The sequence below is a fragment of the Nanorana parkeri genome, unplaced genomic scaffold, assembly GCF_000935625.1.
Source record: "Nanorana parkeri isolate BGI_ZX_2015 unplaced genomic scaffold, ASM93562v1 scaffold244, whole genome shotgun sequence".
Classification (NCBI taxonomy): domain Eukaryota; kingdom Metazoa; phylum Chordata; class Amphibia; order Anura; family Dicroglossidae; genus Nanorana; species Nanorana parkeri.
The window spans coordinates 875,166-893,801 of NW_017306512.1; the positions used below are offsets into that span (position 1 = coordinate 875,166).

The 18,636-nt window shown below is 38.5% G+C and overlaps 1 protein-coding gene across 1 annotated transcript in view; it reads left to right on the forward strand.

The window, feature by feature from the left end:
• Nucleotides 1–18,636, forward strand: part of MYBPC1 (myosin binding protein C, slow type) — an 87,981-nt gene that overhangs the window by 17,639 nt on the left and 51,706 nt on the right. The window contains exons 4-5 of the mRNA XM_018556628.1: nucleotides 5,510–5,551; nucleotides 17,362–17,397. Of these exons, the coding sequence (XP_018412130.1) occupies nucleotides 5,510–5,551; nucleotides 17,362–17,397 (78 nt within the window). The remainder of the gene's footprint in view (nucleotides 1–5,509; nucleotides 5,552–17,361; nucleotides 17,398–18,636) is intronic.

The following is an 18,636-nucleotide window of genomic DNA, read 5'->3' on the forward strand; positions in this document are numbered from 1 at the left end:
TGTATGTTAATGACATTAATGAGAGAAACACAATCCACAAATTTCTGTCCTAAGTCTCTTTATAAGGACAGATTACTGTGAGTGTGGTCAGAAAAAAATAGATTCAGCTATGTTGTCCGCTGCAACAAAACATCTGCAAGGTAACAAAATATTTAAAAAAAAATATTTTCCGTTATGCTGTGTGAATAGGAAGACATATCAAACATATAGAGCGGTATTCTCAAATTTGACTGCAAAAGTGGAAATACACTTTAAAGTACTGCAGAGTTATTAAAATCATTATTTTTTCATCATTATTATAATTTTTTTTCACTTGACCATATGTGGGGGGCATTTGAATGATTTTATAGTGTTTTGTGATATTTATCATGTTATAATAGATATATTAGAACTGCTTCTATTCTGCTATCTATTCGATCATGTTAAAGTAGTTTTTACTTTTTTAACCAGGTCTAACCATTAGTAGTCCTTAGGTTTATAGCAGTCACCGGACTATAAAACTTTTACTAGAAATGATCAATAGCAATAGGAATGCTTTTTTTGAGCTGATCTTTTTCATTATTGTTTTGATCTATCTATCTATCTATCTATCTATCTATCTATCTATCTATCTATCTATCTATCTATCTATCTAGCCAAGAGTCTGTGAGTTGACACCATATAAAGATGATTTTCACTGGCTGCTTGTACATCCTCATTGTACAGGCCACCTTTACCCCCGCATGAAAAATGATCCTTCATCTGCATACTTGAAGTTCTCTCAGACACTACAGACTTCTCAAAACTTCCTTGCTGTCTGCAGAGGTGGAGACAGATGTCAGTCAACACCTAATGATGAGAATTAGTCCGCAGATTATTAATAGGGGCATGCACTGCAATACATATGTGCAGACAACATAATAATGATATTGACGTCTATATTAAGACAAAAACGTGGAAATGGGAATTATGGCAGTATTTCGGTCATAAATACTACTAGCTGCAAAAGGATTTATCGATGCCTTCAAATGAGCAATGTTGCTTTTCTTGTAGAATTTCTGATACTATTTTATATATCATTGGGGTCAATTCACAAAGATAAACGTTATTGGTTTCCTTCAGTTGTTAAATTACCGTCCCTTATTTAACGCTAGCAAACATGGTATTCACTAAAGCTATAATCGTTATTCAACTTAGTTGTTAAGGTTTTCTACTGACTCGTTATCCAATCGTTATGCTAACGTTTGGAACGTAATTTTATTTAGATGAACGATATTTTACCTACTCAAGAGTTATGCTAACGTCCCAAAGCGTAATAATAACATCTAAGATCGTCAAATAACGCTGGAGAGATGCATTCTGGGAGCAGAAGGGGAGGAGAACAGTGCTTCAGTCCAAAAAATGCACAAGACCTGGTACTGCATAACTTCTCTGTGTGCGTTTTTCTAAAGCCATGTGTATTTCCTCATACAGAGAATGAATCATGGGAGATGTTAAGCGGAATTTAGCTATCACCTGGGTTTCAGAAAAGTCATCCAAAATAGTGCGAGAACGGAATACACGTTTATAAATCAGAACAACATGCTGACGTGTTCTTCTTCGCCTCTGGATAGTTTTAAGTTCAAATAGAGCACACCCAAATGGTTCCATCTTGCCCCAAACTACCAAACACTTTCACTACAAAACTGAAGAACTGAATGTACCGCCAAAAACTTCCTCTAAGAAAGAAATACCGCCAGGGAAATGTCATAACGACACCCTGAGGGATGTGCTTATGTAACGATTGCTTAACGATCGATATCTTGCAAAAAAATCTTTGTGAATTGCACTTCTGTACATATTTAACGATTTGACGATCAAAGCGTTTAATAACGATCCACACCTTAAAATATCAGTTCCGTTTAGTGAGACGTTATTTGATGATTTTTCTAAGAGTTAAATCGTTTGGTGAATTGAACAAGCTTCAATATCGTGCGAAATCGCTGAAATAAAGAGCGGAATCTGGAAAAAAAGCTTTGTGAATTGACCCCAATATGTGCAAAGTTTGGATGAAATAGGCAGCTAAGGCATAATCAGGAATAATATCCTGAAACCTGATAGTGTGGGGCCTCCATTCATGACTATAGGCCCCTCATATCCTTCTGTCTGCCATAAGTAGAAAGACAATCCCCAAGCTGAAAGCTCCTCCGGATGTCTTCATAGCTTTAGGCCGAAAAGTGGTAAACTGCCTCCGGTCTAAACCGTTGCGGCAGAAAATATCCTAGTGGTTTCATGACCATGGTAATAAAGAACATCAGGAGACTAATGCTAAATGGTACCTGCAGTTGTTAAGGGCTCGTTTCCACTCATCGCACTGTCACATGCCCAGAACGTAAGGGATAGCATACACAAAGTCTCCTTGCTTTCTTGGGCGGTAGGGGGCATGGCAGTGCCATTCATGTCAATGGTACTGCAGACACGCCTCCCGCCCGCAGTGCAATCAGCTGTACAGGACCACGTGGTAATACAATGTCCTGCGTTCCAGTGTGGTACGATCACAAAAAATAGTGCATGCACTATTATCCAAATGTTTTTTATTTGGGTAATCTCATTTTTTAATTTTCGATTATAAAACGTTTCCTGTTTTCATATGTATGGCATTCATTGGGAAAGGGTTACTGGTTAAACATAAACACCTAATCTGTTCTCTAGCAGGGGAAAACCTAAAACCTAATGATGATGATACAGAAAAGGTGACAGGTGAGTGAAGCCTGAAAGTTCTGTGTTTGAAGAATAGTGCTTGCCTTGGGTAAACTAGAAATTGTAGTCATGTAGTATTGCTGTAGTAGTTTGCATTTGGCATACTTATTATTTGTATGCATGTTACAAAACAATAGAGAAGGTTTGAGCAACAGAACATTCTTTTCTGTACATTACTTTGCTCAAGATTGTAATCATAGAAAAGTAAATATATAATATAGTAATGCAATGTGTCTTACATTAGTATCCTTAAAGGATCAGTCCACCCCAGCAGTAATATTTTACCAATAAGTGGCACCTAGTGGGCTCAGTCTGCTCCTGACCCCTTATATGGCTTGAATGCCAGAGCAGTGAAATCTCTCTAACATAATTCTTTCCCTAGTCCTGTCTACTCTCACTGGTATTTTTTTATTTACCAGGGAAAGTGGACAGGAATAGAGTAAGAATTATGTGTGGACAATATATTACTGTGGACAATATATTGTCCACAGTAGTTATGCAGACTGACTCCGGAACTCCCAGCAAAAGAATCCCAAAGATAAATAAGAAACTGTCAGCTTATTTGTACTTAACAAACCAAAAATTTAAATATACAACTTGGGTGGAATGATTCTTTGAATTTAACAGTAAAATGTTACAGCATGCCAATGATCTGCATGAAGCTACCGATGGAGCTCTTGCTAGTCCAAAACTGGTGTATGTGTGTGGGACAAGGTGTTGATAATAGAATTGCTAATAGGAGTAACTTCTCAGCTTGTTTCAGTAAGCAAAATGATTTAATTAAGAAGTATGCCCAAGCACAGTTTAATGTCACTTTCTACTTGTTCAGCTGGTATGCTATGTCATGCTTATGTTATAATTTCTCCAAACAGAGCTTTGTATTCAGTTAGCAATTATATGACCAACATGCTGCTGAATTGGAACATATATACAGGTGAAACTCGAATAATTAGAACATCGTGCAAAGTTCATTTATTTCACTAATGCAACTTAAAAGGTGAAACTAATATATGAGGTAGACTCATGACATGCAAAGCAAGATAATTCAAGCCGTGATTTGTCATAATTGTGATGATTATGGCTTACAGCTCATGAAAACCCCAAGAACCCCAAATCCACAACCTCAAAAAAGTAGATTATTACATGCAATCAATAAAACAAGGATTGTACATAGAACAATATCGGACCTCTGAAAAGTACAAGCATGCATATGTACTCAGTACTTGGTTTGGGCCCCTCTTGCAGCACTTACTGCAATTACTTTTGCACGATATTCTAATTATTCGAGTTTCACCTGTATATATTACCATTACATTTATATCACACCAGTGTAATTCAGAATTTCAGACAGAAGATAACCTGCAGTTTAAATGTTAGTCATTGCGGTAATGGACACTGGCCTGATATCTTGCTGACTCTGTTTCTAGATTCCAATTCACCTTTCCGTATCCAGTACTTATCTGCAGTACTATTTTTACCTGTTCTTATGCAGCATGTTCACCTAAGAAAGACAGGGCAGAGTACCATGGACACTTATCTGAATGTTGTAATGCAGGAACTGTTTGATGGAACAGTTAGTGGCTTGTTCAGTCTAACTGTGGTGGTGTTCTGGTACAACAGGAGAAAAGGAAGATACATCAGACAGACAGACTTCTTGTTTGGGTCAGAAAACATGGAGCAAGTGACCTAAACAATATGTTAGTCCCTTAAACATGCATGCAATCAGCATCAAAGTAAATGTGTGTGAAAAGAATTTTAGCCTTCAAAAGTATAGCTATTGGACTATTTTGCTTGTTGAAGGCTATAGATTTTAAAAATCAGATGCTCTGTTTTTCTTTGCTTTTCATAGAAAGAATCCAGTAGATGCAGCCAATAAAGGGCCATGAGAATGCCTATAACTATAACACCTGTAACTGTACTGGCCATTAAAAATGGAAACTAAAAAACAGTACAAAGATTTGACAAAAGTGGGATGAACTGGTAACATTTCTATGATGTCCCATATTACTTGCATGCTTGACATTATTCCAAATGGAGAACTGTGCTGAATAGCAGGGGGGGCACTTGCCTTATAAGCTAGTACTAATAATATATTTTGGGCTAGGGCCCTGAGTTGAAATACTTTGCCACTCAAACATCAGTCAGAGTAGGACACCCAGCCAGTAACACATTCTGGCTAATGTATAGCTATCTGCTCCCTGTTCAGACTAGTAATTTACAGAGGAAAGTCTTTCAGCACCAACTTCCATTGTAGCCATGAGTTTTCATGTGATTAAATGTTAGGTGTGTTTGCCACCTAAGCCAAAGGTTCTTAGTCCTACCTTGCATTTTCTGGCATTGCTCAGGTTCTCTTGGCCTAGAGGGTGGGAATTCAGCCAAAATGGAGAGACAGAGCTTGACTTTACACACGCTTATTATTATGTGAATGTTACAGTCATTATGCGAAATATATACTATATGCATATCAAAAGCTACAAAGACATATTATTTTCAATATGGAAAATAATTACTTCCTGTGCAGAGCCAAACCAAAATAAGGATACAGAGAAAGAAAAGGTGACAGGTGAGTGAAATAGCATTGTGTTGTTGTATCTCTTCAGTAGCTTAATGTTTGTCTCCTGATCCTTGAATGTCGTAGTAAAGTAGTTTAATTAGTGTATAGTTTTTTACAATGCATGTGACATAAATAACAGAAATTTTGCAATGCCCATATCAAATAAGTAAATTATTTTTTTTTTAAATGCACATGCATGTAATTTATCATTTAAAAAATAATTACATTCCTATGCAGATGAAAAAAAAGCTAACGGGAAGGAGCCTGAAAAGGCAAAAGGTGAGTGGAATGCAGAAAATTGTTTGTTCTGAATACCATTCGACTGAGACCTATTCATGGAATGTACACAGCTGTACAACTCCAGTCCTTGAACTCAATATACCAGGTTTTAAGCAGACAATAGTCTCAATTCAGAAAGCTTAAACACAAGTATAAGGGTCTTTATTTTAGTCATGCAACTGTAATTTTCAAATCTCATTGAATTTGTCTCAAGATAAGTGTCACTTGTTTGAAAATAAAGAGCCTTATTCTGATGTGTTAGCTTTCTTAGTTGAACTACATTCTTAATTTGTTGCTGAATATCTCACAACAAGGATGGAAAATTTGACTGGTAAGCCTTACCCAGTCTAATTCTATTATATCTACAATAAAACATTTCATACTTTAATACCTGGAGTACTAAGCAAAAATACAAACATATGTTGTGGCCTACAAACTCCTCAAAGACTGAAGTTGTTCTGCCATGGTAAATGCATGCCATAAGGTGTGGAGGAAAATAGTGTGCAGTGCTTTTCTTAAACAGCTATCTTCAGCACAAAAATATGCTCCTCCATACCCAAAGTACAGCGTATTTTCTTCAACGGGACAGAGTGGCAAGGGAGTGAAGGAAACATAAGTACATGCTGGAGAGGGGCAAATTAGTAAAATACAGGTTTACCTTAAAGTACAACTGAAGCCTAAATTTGTTAGTTTTTTTATTGCTGTCTGTGTCCTCTTTAGGGAGATTCACCCCTACTATTTTTCATGGCGACCATTATCACTGACAGTTAAGGTTAAGGAATATTCCAAATTTTGGGTTGTCATCAGAACAGGAATAAATGGGACATCTTCCAATCGGGACACTAGTTCTGGTGACCACAAGGGATTTCCCTAATTTTGGAGGGATTTTCCCTCAATTATTGTTGTGGCTATTGGACAGGAAGTAGGGAGAATTTCCCCAATGGGACACAGATGTTAAAAAACAAGCTGACAGGGGTTATAACCCCAACTTACTCTATCTACAGCTAAAAAAAATGTTTTTGGCTTCAGTTGGCTACTAGTGAGAGAGTGTTGTCTGCAAACATAAAAAGAAGTGTTAAAAATAGGCTTAATACTGTGCAGTTTAAGTTTCTCAAATAACCATCTACACACTGCTATATGCCCTTACATAGTTCAATCAAGCTTTGCATGAAATCAAGGATTCTTAATTGGCAGATATTTCAATGCATGTTCAAGATATGCAACTGTGTCTGCTGCAACTGTGTTAGTTTTTACCATATTGGTACTATATGTTCATTAACCACTTTCCCCCTTCATGCTCAGGCCATTTTTCAATATTCAGCTCTGAGCTACTTTGACTGACATTTATTCAGTCATACATAGATATTTCTTTTGATGGTATTTAATCATCACTGGGTTTTTAGTTTTTTACTATATAAAGAAAAAAGTACAGAAATTTTGAAAATAAAAAAACTATTTCCCCTATGTTATATTATGAAACATTGCAAATAAATAATCTTTTTGTCATACATTTAGGACCAAAACGTATTCTGCTACATTTCTTTAATAAAATAAAAATAGATACCAAACACGATAAGCCTTAAAATTGAATGTGCATGTATGTGGGGGTGGGGGACTTAACTTTATTGCTATCACATTGGGGGGAAACATGCAAAGACGATGTGACAGGTCCACTTTATGGAGCCATAAAGGGTCTATTAGACCCTAATGTCACCTATGGAACCCAAAGAAGCTGATTAAGCATGATCTGTGCTTCTTCAGCTTCTTCTCTGGGTACAGCAGCTAGAGAAATGACAGCCTGGGGGGGCGGGTGATGAAGCTAGTCTGGGTGATAGAGGGAGGTTGTGTGGGAGGGTTGAGGCTTGGTGAGAGTATGGTATGGTGGTGAATGGGAAGGGTGCAATCGATGTTGAGATCTCTCCCTCTCCTCTCACGATGAGAGAGGAAAGGGAGAGAAAGCTGCAAACATTGTTTACATTATGTGACAACTGTGACGGGTCACAGCGATCACATGGTATACAGCCGATTTCATTGCTCTATACCTTGTTTTGTGAACTGCACTGTACAATGGAAATTGTGTTCACATTTTTCTGTTCGTGAGCATGCTAGGGGGCAAGCGAGAGCAGAGAAAAAAAAATTGCTGTACAAGTATGGCAACCTGCATCCAAGGCGAGCTGTTCATTTGTTTATATACAGCAGATGGATGGCAAGTGCTTAAAGTAAGCAATGTGCATGTTAGTATTTGAGATTTTTTTGGTAGAGTGAAAACTAGCCCAAGAGAGGGATCACTTGACACAAATTGCCAGCTTGAATATGTATTAAAATGTATACAAACCCAGAATTCCTGTTTTTATACAAAGTTAGCAAAAAGTGTTTAAGATTGTAGAAGATGATCACTAAGCAAATGGTTCCCATGAGTAGCAAGCAGTAGCAAAGCATTTTGCATGATCACACACTGCTCCATTCATGTGCAATTGATCACTACAACATGCAACTACAGGCTACTTGCATAGCTTAATCCATAGGGAGTCCTTATTTTGGTTTGAGAACTACGACCCCGGACCGAGCGCCCAAATGTTTGGCTTTTAGAACTACAAATCCCCCCAAATGTTTAGCTTTGGACTACAGATCCCAAGTACTAGCCCCGTAAATGTAACGTTTATCCCAAGGACGAGCCCCCAAAATGTTTTGGTAAATGTTCAAGAGCAGCTGTTGTTAAAGTGTTTAAAGACTGGACTGTCAGCCAAAAATCTGGGTCTGAACGTGCGAATTGTGGCCGTCAGTGACTAGTCAATGTTAGGGCAGAATGGAGAGTGGCAAGACTGGTACAAGACAACAGAAGGGCAACAGTGCATCAAATTACTGCAGATCTTAATCAGGGATCCTCTCAAATGATCTCTGAACACACTGTTCGCCGTACACTGCATCGTATGGGATATGGAAGCCGAAGGCCTGTTCGAACACCTTTGCTGTCTGCAGTTAACAAGATAAAATGTCTCCAATTGGCACAGGAACACAAGGATTGGACAGTCGAGCATTGGAAAAAAGTCATGTGGTCTGATGAATCACGTTTCCAGTTGCATCATGCAGATGGCAGAGTGAGAATTTGTCGGGAACAGCATGAAAGCATGCACCCCACATGCATGAGTACAACCCTTCAAGCTAGTGGGGGCAGTGTTATGGTTTGGGGCATGTTTTCCTGGCATGATTTGGGCCCTTTAATTCGTGTGGAACGTCTGAATAGCACAACTTACCAAAGTATCGTTGCTGATCAAGTTCATCCCATCATGTTGATGGCGTATCCCAATGGAGATGGCCTCTTCCAACAAGACAATGCGCCATGCCATGGTGCTCGTATTGTGCAGGAGTGGTTTCAAGAACATGAGGGAGACTTTACCTTGCTTAGGTGGCCCCCACAATCACCAGATCTCAATCCAATTGAGCATTTGTGGGACGAAGTTGAAAGAGCCATCAGGCAGCTGGTTCCACAACCATCAAATCTCACAGAACTGGACAGTGCTATTCATCAGGCATGGTGTCAGATTCCTCGCATCACCTTTCAACATCTCGTGGAGTCAATGCCAAGAAGAATCGCCGCAGTATTGAAGGCAGAAGGTGGCCCAACGAAGTACTGATGGGGTGGTCATAATAATCTGGCCACTCAGTGTATATATATATATATTTATATATATATATATACATACGCGCAACACATTCATTTGTTCCATTTGTTTAGTGATCATTTTCTACTCATAATGATTATTTGTGGTTTTTGAAGCAAGGTTGAGTGACTGAAAGTCTCCCTACCTATTCGGGTGGCTGCCAGCAAGTGCTAAATCTTTTACAGGGTTATTCACAAAAGGGTAAAGAGTTTGGAGAAGGCAGAAGTAAACAATCTAGGCCAAAATTATCCAATTCAGCTCACTTTCCAGTTCAGCTATGTTGTCCTAGATTGTTCACTTCTCCTGCTTCTCCAAACTCTTCACCCTTTTGGTAACAAGAGATAAAACTTGCCTGTGCATTTCTGTGAGTTAACATGTGGTCACATTGTGGGCTAAATTTTAAAAAAAAAATTGGTATCTTCTTCTGTATATTATTTACTTACTTTACTTAGGTTTCAAAGAAGTGTCTGCTTAGGAGAGAAAAAAAAAAAAAGCTTGAAGTGTTAAAATTACTCTTTGTGAGATAAAATAACTATGGGACAATAAGGCTTAGAAAAATATTCATGATGGTAAATTCAGCATGTTTAGAAGACAAAACTATACATTTATCTTAGTGACTTGATCCTACTGCATGTAAATAAAAGTGTCAACAAAGTGACAGCACTTAGACACTGCACCCTGTTTAATAAGCATCAGTCAACGCACCAGGCTTTTGTGTAATGTTACCAGTGCATGTTACTAAACAATATGTCAGTCATCGCTTAGTGCACGTCAAAGTGGTCAGACCACTTGTCACATGAAAAGCTTACAAGGTGGAGAGTTATATTTTTAGAATGCTTTATATTATGTTTTTTTCTTGTTTGCACTCTTAGTTTCTAATATGTTGTTTATTCATCAAGCCTTTCCACATCTGAATCTTCCGCAAAACTTAATTTCCCTATTTGTTTTTGCCAGCACCAACAATAGAAGATGCCACATTTGACCTGTAATTATCTTTCTTCTTTACTTCTCAAAAAGTAATACACTCTGGATTGCTTGGAAATCAAGTTAATGACTGTAGCAATTCTCTTATAAAAATGTATCAATTTAACGGGGAAACAAATCTTAAGATTTTTAAATCCTGCACTGTTATAGAAATGAGGTGTAAGCCTGTACTCGAAAGCAACAATTCAAATAACTTTTTAGTATCTTTTTTTTTTTTTTGCATTGCAGCTTGAGTATAAATGTGTAATTGTTTTGATAACACCAAAATGTGAATTACTAAAAGAACTTATAAGGGTTAAAGGAGAACTATGGGGTCAGGGCTTTTCCCCATAGTTCTCCTAAGAGTCACGGGAGAACACAAACTAGCGTTCTCCCGTGATCCAAAGCTCAGTATACCGCGAGCTGCAGCTCGCGGTATACTGAGACGCCGCAGCCGGAATGGACATTGCTGTTGAGATCCACCCAGCTGCCGGATTGACAGCTGGCTCTGCCTCCCCCGTCCGTTTCGCCAGTCAGCGCTGGGGGGGGGAATCCCTGCAGTGAGCCGTGAGTGACAGCCACGGCTCTCTGCAGGGATAGATCGAGAAGTGAGTGAGCGACGGTATGTGTTCGCTCACTTCCCGATCTACTGAGCCGACAGTTTCATTGTCACAGGTCGGCTTAGATTAAGAGGCTGAGTGAAAATCACTCGCCTCATAAATCTCCTTTAAAGTTTGTTTTGGATTCCTTTAGATATTCTAACTCTAGATGGCGAAAGAAGTATTAAATTAATATGTGTTGTAATTAGGGATAGATTTTTTTTTCTTCAACAAAGAGAGATTGAGATAGTTACAATTTCAGCATACCCAGACTATAAGACTGTAAGGCAAACTCTCAATCTACTCTGCTAGCTACTCTGCTCTAGGTTCATGGGCCCAGGGTAGATGAACTGTAGATAAACAATATGCTATTCAAGTAACATAAATGCACAAACGGTGCATAGACAACAAAAACAAAAACTTAGTTGAATTGCAATGACGGGTAGGATGGCAATCTGAAAGTTTTAATCTATGTAGTAAAGTGTTGTTGGCAGTAAGCAACATGATGTGAAGGTAGCCATGTGCCAAACCTGATATCCCTAATGCTCTAGGTTATGACCTATGTTGGTAATGTTGGTAATCTGGACCTGCAATGGTCTTCAAAAGTGTATGAAACGTGGGGAAAATGCCCATCTCAGACACTCGCCTCATATGGGCCCTGGAGCTTGCATTTGTCCATGCGATTATATATAGTACTGGTATGCACTAAACCAGTGAGCGAATTGGTTGTACATTTTATTGTGTTTTACATGGTGAGCTAATGAGTCTGTATTGGGACCTGAACAACTGCGCAGTAACAAATTACTTTCCAAACAACAAAGTAGCAACCAATGTACTGTACGGTCTCTTTAAGATACAACACACTGAACACAATAAGTTTAAGTTTAAAATTATCCACCTGGAAGAAAGTCTGTTCCCAAACAGTTTACTTTATCCAATAGACACTACTGTAAAGCAATTGTCTGCTTTTATCTTCTGTATCCAGATGGCAATTGTTTTCTTAACTTTGCCATGCAGTCTATTACACTAGCTCCTGATAAGATATAACTTAAAGTGGCAGTAAACCACTGTGTGAAGGGGTGAGTTTTTAGTTTTACCATAATGTTTAAGCATACTTGCAGGTTATGGCACACTTACCTTACAAGTGTGCCCTGCTCCAGTGGTGTCGGATCCATCTTTGGTCCCCTGCTCTGTGCCCCGTGATTGCCATCTCCACTGCCGCCACTTCTGGGTTCTGTTGGAATCCCCTTTGGCCATTGTATGGCCACTGATGATGTAACTTCTGCGTACACAGTATAAAATGTGCACAGCTTATACATCGTTACTGGAGAGGCAGCCAATGCAGCACAAGGAACATCTCTGAAAAGAATATGTGGACTTTGCAAAGCAACAGTCAGCTCTACTCAGTCCTCTTAGGCCGACAGAAGAAACCGGTGGAATTGGCTCCAGCTTCTCTGTGATGTCCTCTTAGCACACAACAAAACAGGAGTCTGACTGAAGAATTCAGTAGAATAGCTTACTGAAGTATCTCTCATCTACTCTCTTGCAAAAAAAGTTCTCTCACCTTTCTTCTTTTTCCCAGACTATGTTGCGGGACATTCCTCATTCTGTTGTCACACACTCTGCAGGCTGGCACATATGTCTCCTTTCTTGGTAGCCATCCCATAGAGGTAAATTGCGGCAGGCATTTTGGCATAGTCTGAAATCCATTGCGGCCAAGCTGTTAGAAACAGAGTGCCCTCTAGTGACAGTCTGTGTGAAATGAAATGTAAACATAGCAAATGTGTCTGAGATGGCTACACTATTGTGACAAGGCAAATATTGGCTGATATACTGTATAACATGCACATAGACTTGTTTTACATGTATTTAGGTATTTGGGAGTAAGCCAGACTTTCTAAATATATAAATATTTCCAGATGACCATGTTTTTCAGTCTGAAAACCAACATATTATTACACAGAATGAAGGCACAATTTGATTGAGATCAAATGCGATAAACACGAGACGTCCACATCACCTAGGAGATGTAATGTACCCATTCCACCTGCTGTACATTATGGTATAGGCATGTCTGTTATCAGACTGATTGTTATTCTGTGATACATTGGTGCAGCCATGTTTTATAAAGAAATCTCCATTATAGCTGGAGTTATAAAAATTGTATGAAACTTTACTCTGTATAGCTAAAACACCAGTCTCACAGATGTGTATTGTGAAATGACATACCAGCCAGGCATTATCCAATCTGATTTCATTGAGTGACTTTGACTTGGAAGTTTACAAGGGCTATTGGCAGGTTTTGCTTAAGAGCTATTCTTTTAATGGGTTTAATGATACTGGGCCTGTATCCTGTTAAAGGTTCTATAAACTGGAATGTTATACTGACTATCTAATGATAGGGCTTCATCGAAAGTATCTTGCCTAATGCTGCCTGTGACAGCTATTAGCCATATAAAATGTGATCACATTAGAACATTGTCTGGATTCTAAGTACTTTTTATGATACTGACTCCCTTGCTATAGCTTATGCTGTTGTAATGGAATTTGTGATGCTTTGCTTTGTATTTGAAGCTTATTTATAACTTTAGGAGAAATGATGGTGGCTCTCTGTTCCATACGAATCCCTCTTCGCCTCACTCACTTTGGGGTTCATCAGTCCTTATTTATTATGGTACACACATAGTATTTCTACTTTTGCAGACAAATTTGAGAAAACCCTTCTGTATGTTTGTTACGTGTTCCCATTCACATAGCATACAAAAAAACATTTTTAAATATTATTTCTTACCTTTCAGTTGTCTATTTTACTGGGATAGACAGCGTTCAAATCTATTTTTATTTTTTTCAATTCTATGTGAATAAGAACATGCAAGAAATATAAAATAGGTGTTATCCCAATTTGGCTGCAAACTGAAAACACATTTTAAGCACTGTTTTTCTTATTCTACCTTATGTGATACTTTGATGTTGCAACAGAACATTTTCATAAGTGGTTTGATGTGCAGTGGTACTTCATAGTGGGTGTGTAACTTGAGTGAATCATTTTGTTGGCACCTTCTTGCAGGGCATAAATCTGTGACCTTTGGTTCAGCCTTTCACAAACATTCCACAATATCATTTACAGTTACTGCTTTGGACTACTATATTAGTTACACACTTGTCAAAAAATGTGTTCTGTGGTTCAGCCTCACAGTTCAAGGTTAATCTGTTCCTATGCCATTGTACCATTAATAGTCCCATAAAAAACCTTGGGCACTCTTGGCATGGAAGTAAAAACACTGGTAACGTGTGCAGACACCCAAGTGAGTCTTGGGGGGTGATTTACTAACCTAAACACACGCACGCACCAGGTGCGTGTGATTTTCACACAGCAAAACGTATTTATCAACCAAAAAGTCTCTAAAAGCATATTTCCACTAATGCCATATATGGAAAAATCATGCACATGATGCATATATAATGCTGCTTCACAGTTTAGACAAAAATGGTTAGCTCATGCATTTACATTCCTGCATTCATCAACGCAAGCAACACAACATAGAGCTAATTTACACAACACCACCTTGCAAATTCATGCAAGGCTTTGCACAACACACCTGCTGGGTGTGTACACACTACAAAGGTGTTTCGATTCCACCCATAGATCATCCTGGGAGGGAACACACTACAGATGTGTATACATGTTCGTGGTGTGTTTATAAGGTTAGTAAATCAACACCTTTGTGTCCCACTGTAGTCTAATGCTGGATTCATTCCAAGGTATGAGGGGAAAAGAACATGTGAAAGATGCTTCAATTGAATGAGTTCATCTTCTTGTCATTCTGTTTCCTGTAGGATATTCAGAGCTTGATTGCCCGTCTATATGATCTTATTAATGTTATGTAAAATATATTCTTTCATTCCTTGATTGTCCTGGCCCTTCATTATAAGAATTAGAATAATTAGAATAAGCCTAACTTTAAAAATTGTGTTCATTCAATGATAAGCACATCCTGCAGGGTACTATACGTATGAACAAGAAAATTTGTCTTGTGCGTTATGCAGAGATGTCAAAGACTTAAAGCCCATCTCCAGGAGGAAAAAAAAACTACCCCCGCACTGCAAGGTTTTACTGCTCGTTTTTGTCTAGAGGTATTGTGTAAAGGACTTTTACTTACCTAATCGCTGCTCCTCAAGGCTCCAAGACCAACACTCCCCTCCGATCTGGCGTCAGAGGCTGGCTGACGTAATTACTTCTAATGTAGGGCTTATAGCACTTCATTATGCATAAAGACACCAGGGTTGATTGCTTCCCATGGTAGCTCACAGAAACCAAAAAATTACTGTCCACAGGTCACAATCACTGGAATTATTTGACAGCCATGCTAGAACCAACCATAACCAAGATGATCAAAGTCATAACCCAAATACAACTATATATAAAAATATAGAGAAAAGAGAGCTATACTTTTGTACCTTTTTTTTAGTTATTATTTCAGTGTTTTTTTGAATCCGCAGATTTATACACTTTCATTGCAATAAGGATTAATAAAGCACAAACTTTGTGTAGCATTACAAAAGCAAGTCTGCATAAGTACTGAAAAAATATGGCTTCTATCGTGTTCGCGTAAAATCAGAAATTATATATAGAAACTTTAACACATATATTAATAGGATATTTTTTTATCAAGGTGATTTCTTATATGTTTGTCTATAAAACTTTGAATCGATTATACATTCCCTTTAATATGTGCCATGTAAACGGTATAATCATTAAATTAGAGTGACAAAAAATGTAACGTTTTATGTCTAAATATAGTGTTTCAGTTCATATGAGTAATTTATTGTGCCTGGTAATAAGACAGCAAATGTCATCTTACCATGTTTCGGTCACATGCAGACTCATGACTAAGAGTTATCCTAAGAGTAACCGTAGTACAATATGTGGCCTGTCAGTAGATTAGCACAGTTGAGCTAAAGATTATCACAGAGCTGCTTTACGGTGCTTTGTAAAGTATATATTACAAATGGCAAATATGCCCAGATGTATTTTTAATAGTAATTATATCAGATTTTATTCACGGGAAGAAAGCCATGACTTAGTGTAATACAATAACAAAAACTGTGAATTTTCACAATTCAGCAAGTGAAGACAGAAACGCAGTAGAGCCTTCTTAAAACAGAAGGTAGCCGCATATCTAACATCAGAAATCTGAAAAATAATGGGTGTTAAGTAGGCAGAGTCATGCAAATCATTACTTCTTTTTTCCTGGGCCAACTGTACACCCAGACAGGTACAGACTAATAGTATAAATATATATATTTCAAACTGCAAAGAGCTGTTTCATGCTTTTTGGCCATCATCAGCGCGGTGTATGCTAACCAGGGCTTCCATACAGTAGGGCTTCAGGAGCACACTTTCTCCAAAATATATAACTTAATTGTTCTATTGATAGATTTAAAGTAAAGTGGTAAATGATTAACACTAAATGAAAAAAGAACAATGTTCACTTTCTTTCACTGACTGCTCTATTACAAATTTTAATTTAAAAAAAGCAGGATCCCCGGACCTGCATAACATGTGCTCCTCAATATTCAAGGCATGAGAATTAAAAAAACTGAAGAACATAACTGTCCATAGAACAGGTGCTTCGTCAATATGTTATTAATGTCATAATGTATCAGTTTGACAGTACTGGTAGCTGTAGTCCATTCATAAATCTTTAGGTTACCTTTCTCAACTATCCATCTTGCCAGATGAGTTTGATCCCATGTTAAATATTTACTATTGGAAGTCTGTTAGAACAAATGAATCTAGGTCACAGTAAACTGGACCATTCTGTTAAAATGAGGCTGGCTTTGGTCCAGCAGGTAGAAAGCTATAAAACAAGCAAACACTTGCAAGAGGTAACAGCCTCCAATTGTTGCCAAAGCTACCAGATGGCCAGTGCAGGTCTGAATTTATGTTTAATGTTTTATTTAATAAGCCATTGACTAAACTCAACTTTATCCCATTCCAGGCTCATGATTTGTATCATTGGTAGCCCAGGTTCTAGCACTAGGCCATGTTGTGCCTGTAACTGTAATATTTATATACCAGAAAACTGCATTACTTTTATCATGTACCATGCTGCTCATACAGCAGAGCCATTCATTGTGTATATGGTACACATTTTACTTGCAGACATGGAAGACAGTGATGAGACATCTTCTTCAGGTCAGATGTGTGGCTTATCTGAATTTCAATGTGTTTCCCCTTCAATGTGTTTTCCTCTTCTTTCTGCTGTTGTACATTCCTAACATTTCCTAGGCTTTGAAAGCTTTGATATGTTCATTTAATACTGGGTCGTGGGCTCTACATTTCATATGTGTGCTGCCATCCACCATTCTTTGATCGCTGTTTTTTTTATTTCAGCCACTGAAAAGTCAAAGCTTTTTCCCCTAAAAGTTTGCAGCTTATTTGGAGTGTTTCAGGCTTCCGCATTAACTGACTATTTTCTCCTTTAGGATTTATGTGCTGCGTATTGTTCAGCTGCCAAGGAAATTTACCACGTAAAATGTAAAAATGTATGCAAAGATTATTAATTCTATTTTATGCTTGCAGATGAAGATGACTCTTCTGCTAGTACTCCTCCTCCAGGTAGAATATCTGCTTATGACATTATTATCTTTTTTCCTAAACTCTTTCCTAAACTTACTATTATAATTATTATTACTATTATTATTATTTGTCTTTTTCTAGTCGGTTCTTCCTATGTGTGCACATGCTAAAAACTGCCTCTGTCAGCACAACTCCCACACAGTCACCACAACTATTGCTATAGCACCCACCCAGCAGCACAGTCAAAGGTCCCATACAATACTGTATATAAAGAAAGAGAGAGACAGAGAGCATAGCATTAATATGTATATGTACACATTGCTAGGAAAGCACATTTTGTAAGACTACTTACTGTTTAACCACTTCCCCACCGCACCACTGTATATAAATAGCAGGTAGGTGGAGTGGTTATTACAGGAAGTACCTGCACTTCCACCTGTGTCATTAGACAGTGGATAGCTACAGACAGAGCAAATCTGATCAGCTCTGTGCCTTGTGATTGCTGTGATTGGCCATCACAGTAATCACATGGCAATGTTTGCATTGCTAATCCGTCCCCTCCCAACTGCAACAGAGGAAGAGGAGAGTATAGCAACTGATACATCAAAAGGTTGTGATCATTTTAACCCTTTCACCCCCTCTCCTGTATAAGTCAGCTCCATTCTGTCTCTGCTCTACTACTAAGCAGTGGCTTAGTGGTTAGCACTTCTGCTTTGCAGCACTGGGGGTTCCCAGTTCAAATCCCTGTCAGGAAACTATCTGCAAGGAGTTTGCATGTTATCCCTGTGCTTGTGTGGGGTTCATCCCTAAGACATGCTGGAAGGTTAATTGGCTCCTGTCTAAATTGGCCCTGTATGTCAGATAGGGAGCTTAGACTCCATGAGGGCAGGGACTGATGTGAATGTGCAGTAAAGTGCTGCATAAATTGTTGGTGCTAACTAAATACCTGTAATAAATGATACCTCCTTTACTGCCCTTATATTGCACATTTACACATCCCACTCAGTGGCGTAACTATAGCCATAGCAGCCCAGGCGGCTGCGATGGGGCCTGGGGTTGGAAGGGTCCCCCTTTAGGTTGTTGAGCCAAACTAAACATAGAACATGTAAAGATAACGCAATACTGTATTGTTAAGGGTTTCAGTGGTTTCAGTTGATGACAACCTTTGTAAGGTCTACAGTGTAGGAAAACTAACATCAAATGCACAAGAGGAGTCACAGCTCAGAGAGAGGTCACCAGTGCCCCCCCCCCCCCCCCCCCCCCCGACCCAACACACCA